Below are 6242 nucleotides of genomic sequence, written 5' to 3'. Positions count from 1 at the left end.
AGCGATTCTTCTGCCTCAGGATCCCAAATAGCTGGGACTATAGGCGTGCACCACCACACCTGGCTAATTTTTTGTATTTTTAGTAGAGATGAGGTTTCACCGTGTTAGCCAGGATGATCTTGATCTGACCTTGTGATCTGCCCGTCTCGGCCTCCCAAAGTGCTGGGATTACAGGCGTGAGCCACGGCGCCTAGCCGAGTAGACAGTTTTAAGGGCAATATAATCAATTCCTTGAACCCAGATTTGAATTTTAAAAAACTATATTCAAGCTCTGAGTATTTTACTTACAGAATTTTGCCCTTGGCCCACTCCTTTCTGCAAAAAGGTAATATACTATATTTATTTGCTTAATTCCCCATTGTTTTGCTGTTTCACCATGATTTTGTACCCTCAGTCATTTCAATGTTAGTTAAAGGTTACATTTTCTTTCACTCTTACCCTTTTTGGAGCTTCATTTTCTCTCTTTATGTTCTCGAGTATAGCTTTGAGGTATAGGGTGTTTATTCCCAAGATCCACAACAATTACCTCCCTAGAAAATGTCACTCCTTTTAAAGGTCTTTTTTGGCTTTCAACAACTGAAGGAGTTCTAGTGACAGATGTGTGTGTTTTCTGCAAATCATCATCCTGCAAGAGAATGAGGACAAACAATATAAACAAATAATCAATTTATGACATCCGCTGCTTTTAAAATTATATATACACTGTTAACGAAAAATAGAAAAAGCATTTCCAAATGATATAGGAAAGCAGCAATAATCCATCATGATTACATTTTCACATTTTTTTGGCTATAAAAGCATACACTGACATATTCAAATAACATTTGGTGACATGTAATTCTCTCCACAAAGTGGTCAAACCAAAGAGCCACCTGAACCATCATTCTGTTGTGGACTGGGCATGGCCATGGGGTGGGAGGGCATGTGAGTTGTTCATGTTAGGGAGTCCCAGACATGGAACTCAAGAAGGCTCCAGCCATGTTGTGTGCTGTTGTAGGACCTTGTAACTAGCACAGGGAGCCACAATCTGGGCCTGAGCTTGGCCACACTGGAGAAGTAAACAATTCATTTTGTTTTCTCATTGGAAAACAGGAGAGCGATGGATCCCTAGATGATCTCTTAACAGCTCTAAGATTCTAGAATTTTGAGAAAAACAAACAAGAGGAATTATTAAGAAAAAGACAAAGAATGAAGACTGAGCAAGTTTCTAGACTTGGCATATGTAATGGTTTAGTAACATAAACTGATAAGCAACCAGAATGGCTTAAATAACTGTGGGCATTGGAGTCATTATACCTACAAACCTAAGTTACAGGCAACTCCATCTCCTATTAGGTATATCTAGCTAAGGAATTTATCTTCTTTTCAGTCAAACAAATTCTAAATCTGCCCCTTGAGAGTAAACATATCACCTCTTCTTGACCAGTTTCTCCAGCATTCTCAGTCTCTTGCTTCTCATTTATTTGGTTCTCCTCTTCTGCCTCCATATCTCTTCTGTTTTCTAAGGATGTGGCCAACACTTCCTTACTCTGTCTTTGGACAAGAATGCCAGGCCTCATCGGCACATTCAAGTTCACAACTTGCATTAAGACCCTAGAAAATCAATCCATAGAGTTTTAAACATTCATGTATCCTCGTCCTCACTAATACACAGAAAATAGCTTCTGCTGTATCCTGTGCCACAGTCACCTTTCATGGTCCTCTGGATTGCTTGTCACCACTTTGGCAACTGCACAGTCTACACCTCCGTTTGCATCTGTACAAGGTGCTTTCTTTGTGTCTGTATCTTTCCTGCCTTGGAAACTGAAAAAAAAAAAAGCCACAAATTCAGAAAAAGAAGAATGGCCCTGATTTTAAGGTGTGGCATAGAAACTTCACTTTTAAACAGAAAATCAGCATTTCTAAAATGCTGAAATGAAAAAAGTAGACAGCCATGGTATTATTACTTGTTCTATTTTAAATTGTTTTACATTATTTCTAGATACATTTGCTAATGTGACTTGAAATCTGATCCCAATTATCAGCATGGATTTATACCATTTATATAAAAAGACCACCAATAAAAGGAGGATGCAAATGAAGCAAATTAGAAGAATGATGAAGAAAGTGATTGCTGTGGTTTCAAAGCTCATAGGTTTAGCTAGAAGATTCATCCACTCTCACAATCACAGATTGTCCAAATATTCTTTTCCAGCTCAATTTGAATGTAGTTCTCTTGTTCTTTAAGTTTTCTAGAAACAGAGGAATAAAAGGCTGTTTTCATTGTTGTTCTTTTGGTCAGTTTAGCTTCATAAAAGATGCTCTGCTTGTTGCGGAGTTGACTCACACTGGCTAATTTCTCTCCGTAAATGTGGTGGGGGCTGAGGTGGCCAGAGGGGAGACTGAGCTAGGACACGTGTGATCATGCAGCTCACCTCCCCTCATCCCAAAAACTATCAGGATCCAGAGGAGAGAGGAATCAGAGCAGCTGGAGCTGAGTCCAGTTCCCCATTCTTCTCTCTTCAGTGACATCATAGAATCATGGAGCCCTTGAGTAACAGAGACCACAGTGCCAGTCCAACTCGGCCCATCACCTGGAGGCTGGAGAACCACGAGGCTGTTGCCTATTCTTCCCCTCCTCTGAGAGGTCCAAGTTAGAGGCCATATGAGACTGTCTTGACCATTCTCTGGGAAAGGATTTTCTCCTTACTCTCCAAATACCATCTTTCATTTCCTAATCTGAGCCTGTTTCTTTTATTGCTTCTTTCACAGACCATGAACAATTGGTCTACTTCCTTCTTATGAAATCCTTCTCTCTAGCCCTTAGCCCAAGGCTTCACTGTGAAATTCTACCAAACATTTAACGAAGAACTAACACCAATGTTTCTCAAATCTTTCAAAAAATTGAAGAGGGAACACTTACTAGTCATTCTATGAAGCTGGCATTAACCTGATGCCAAAGCCACTAAAAGAAAAGAAAGCTACAGACAAATATCCTTTATGAATACTGAATGCAAAAGTCTTCAACAAAGTACTAGGAAACCAAATTCAGTGGCATATTAAAAGGATTACATACCATGACCAAGTGGAACCTATTCCTGGAATGCAAAGATGGTTTAATACACAAAAAGCAACCAATATAATACATCACATTAGCAGAATAAAGGTTAAAAAAAACACATGATCATCTCAACTGATGCAGAAAAAGCACTCGACAAAAATCTAACACCCTTTCATGATAAAACCACTCAAGAAATGAGGAAAAGAAGTAAACTACCTCAACATAATAAAAGCCATATGTGAAAATCCTACAACTAACATCATATTCCATGGTAAGAAAATATTTGCAAATCACATAATCTATTAATGGACTGATATCCAGAATATAAAAAGAACTCCTACAACATAGCAACAACAACAAGCCCAATTTTGAAACAGGCAAAGGATTTCAAGATATTTCTCAAAAGAAGATATACAAATGACCAATAAGCACATGAAAAAATGATCATCACTAATCATTAGGGAAGTGCAAATCAAAACCACAATGTGTTACCATCTCACACCTAATTGGGGGGTTATTACTTTAAAAAGAAAAAAAAGTATTGGCGAGAATATGGAAAAACTGGAACCCTTGTGCATTGTTAGTTGGAATGTAAAATGTTATAGTCACTGTGGAAAACAGTATGGCAGTTGCTCAAAAACTTTAGTAAAGAATTACCGTATGATGGAATAATTCCATTTCTGGGTATATACACAAAGAATTGCAAGCAGGGACTCAAACAGATATTTGTACACCCTTGCTCATGGCTGAATTATTCAAAATAGCCAAAAGGTGAAAAAACCCAAATGTACATCGAAGGATGGATAGATAAAATGTGGTGGTGGAGGCGGTGGCTCACACCTGTAATCCCAGCACTCTGAGAGGCCAAGGTGGGTGTATTACCTGAGGTCAGAAGTTCGAGACCAGCCTGGCCAATGTGGCAAAACCCCATGCCTACTAAAAATACAAAAATTAGCTGGGTATACTGACAGGCACCTGTAATCCCAGCTGTTTGGGAGGCTGAGGCAGGAGAATCACTTGAACCTCAGAGATGGAGGTTGCAGTGAGCTGAGATTGTGCCACTGCACCCCAGCCTGTACGACAGAGCAGGACTCTGTCTCAAAAAAAAAAAAGTGTGGCATATACACACAATGGAATACTATTCAGCTTTAAAAGGAATGAAATTCTGATACATGTTATAACATGGATTAATTTTGAGGGCATAATGCTAAATGAAGTAAGCCAGTCACAATAGGTCACATGTTGTATTATTCCACTTATATGAGGTATCTGAAGTAGTCAAATTCATAGACACAGAAAGCAGAATCATGGTTAACAGGTGCTGCAGGGAGGGAGAAATGGGAAATCAGTGTTTAATGGCTATAGAGTTTCAGTTTAGAATTATGAAAAAGTTCTGGAGATGGACAGTGGTGATGGTAGCACAATAATGTGAATAAACTTAATACTCAGCCCTTTACCTGTCCCACCTCTCAATCCTTTAAGACTTGGTTGTTGGCCAGGTGCGGTAGCTCACGCCTGTAATCCCAGGACTTTGGAAGGCCAAGGCAGGCAGATCATTTGACGTCAGGAGTTTGAGACTAGCCTGGCTATCATGGTGAAAACCTGTCTATACTAAAAATACAAAAATTAGCTGGGTGTGGTGGCATGCAACTATACACCCAGCTACTCAGGAGGCTGAGTCAGGAGAATCACTTGAACCCGAGATGCAGAGATTGCAGTGAGCTGAGATTGCGCCACTGCACTCCAGCCTGGTGACAGAGCGAGACTCCGTCTCAAGAAAAAAAAAGAAACATACATGGAGCTTCTTGGACCCCTATTCTCCTTCGATTCTTGTTGCTTCTCCCATGCTGGAGGGGTGAGTCAGGGAACACTCCCCTCTCTGTGGTTTCTATACCAACAAACCAAGAACAACATTTGCCAGATCTTGAATTCCATTCTCTCAGTTGGGGTTCAGGTGAGGAACACTTACTCGGCTCCTTCTCTCTGTTTCAAGAGAAACAGCATTGCTAAACTCTTCTTTCACAGACTGTATGCCTCACCTTCACGTCTCTCCTCAATTCAGATGTCCATTCACTAACAACTTCCTTCCTCTCAACTATAAAATTCTTTACATATGATTTCTAAACCCTTTATCCATACAGTCCCCAAGGTGAGTTTTGTTTCTTAACTGGCATTTTGTTCATCTTAAAAGGTGAATAACCTCACTTACATTTTCAAAGCAAAAATGTGTACCCCACACTTTTCTTTCGGTAGTAGCTTATAGGCAAGGATGACGGCCAGCAATTCCTCCCATCCTGTGTGTACATGTCTCTTCTCCCATTGAGAGGGGAAGTTGTTTCCCCTCTCCTTGAACCTGAGCTGGCCTGTGACCTGCTTAAACCAGTAGAATGTGACAGAAGAAACACGGTGCCAATTCAGGCCAAGCCCTTGAGACACAGGGTAGCTTTTGCATTCATCCTCCTGAAGCCTTGAGGTACCAGGTAGGAAGTCTGACCATCCAGCTGAAGAGAGCAGCTCCCATGAGGCTCCAAATGTGAATAAAGTCATCTTTTAAATTCTTGCCCCAAATGAGCAATCCTAGCCAATGCCAAGTGAGACAGAAAAACCATTCAGCTGACCTAAGCCAACGCATAGAATCAATAATAATCACTAAATCTCACTTCTTAACATATCACAACTATAGGCTTTCTTCTATAACTGAGTATGCCCAAAACCCCCTTCGGGATTTGCCTTGTAAGCAAGGGTGGAGAAGTCTGTTACACTGAGGGAAGATAGAATATCCTGATGCTCAGCAGAGGCGAGGAAGGTGGATCTTTTCAAAAGTCAGCAAAACTCACAGGCTATTTAAAAAGAGCGTTCTGATAAAAAAAAATACATCTGAAAGGAAGTCAAATATATATTTGAAAAGAAGGGCCAGGCATGGCCGTTTATGCGCCTCTAATCCCAGCACTTTGGAAGGCGGAGGTGGGAAGATCATTTGAGTTGAAGAGTTCAAGACCAGCCTGGGCAACATGGAGAGACCCCCATCTTACAAAAAATAAAAAAATGAGCTGGGCATGGTGGCAGGAGCATGTAGTCCAAGCTACTCAAAAGGCTGAGGTGGGAGGATTGCCTGAGCCCAGGAAGTAGAGGCTGCAGTGAGCCATGATCACACCAGTGCACTCCAGCATGGGTGACAGAGTGAACCTGTCTCAAAAAACAA

At 40.7% G+C, this 6242-nt stretch overlaps 1 protein-coding gene across 2 annotated transcripts in view; it reads right to left on the bottom strand.

The window, feature by feature from the left end:
* Nucleotides 1-130: 130 nt before the first annotated feature.
* The window catches only part of CUNH2orf74 (chromosome unknown C2orf74 homolog), a 15995-nt gene continuing 9883 nt past the window's right edge, over nt 131-6242 (bottom strand). Inside the window, exons 1-4 of one of the 2 annotated variants that reach the window (XM_017545007.2) lie at nt 2038-2326; nt 1690-1803; nt 1413-1593; nt 131-625 (exon numbers count right to left, since the gene is read on the bottom strand). In XM_017545007.2, coding sequence (XP_017400496.1) covers nt 452-625; nt 1413-1593; nt 1690-1803; nt 2038-2153 — 585 coding nt within the window. In that variant the 5' untranslated portion in view covers nt 2154-2326 and the 3' untranslated portion in view covers nt 131-451. Of the gene's footprint in view, nt 626-1412; nt 1594-1689; nt 1804-2037; nt 2327-6242 lie in introns of those variants that run through there. The other variant, XM_017545011.2, reaches the window with a different exon arrangement.

Source organism: Cebus imitator, unplaced genomic scaffold (genome assembly GCF_001604975.1).
Source record: "Cebus imitator isolate Cc_AM_T3 unplaced genomic scaffold, Cebus_imitator-1.0 Scaffold175, whole genome shotgun sequence".
Taxonomy (NCBI): Eukaryota; Metazoa; Chordata; class Mammalia; order Primates; family Cebidae; genus Cebus; species Cebus imitator.
Note: the sequence above shows the minus strand (reverse complement) of the source record. Positions and strands in the feature narration are given on the sequence as shown.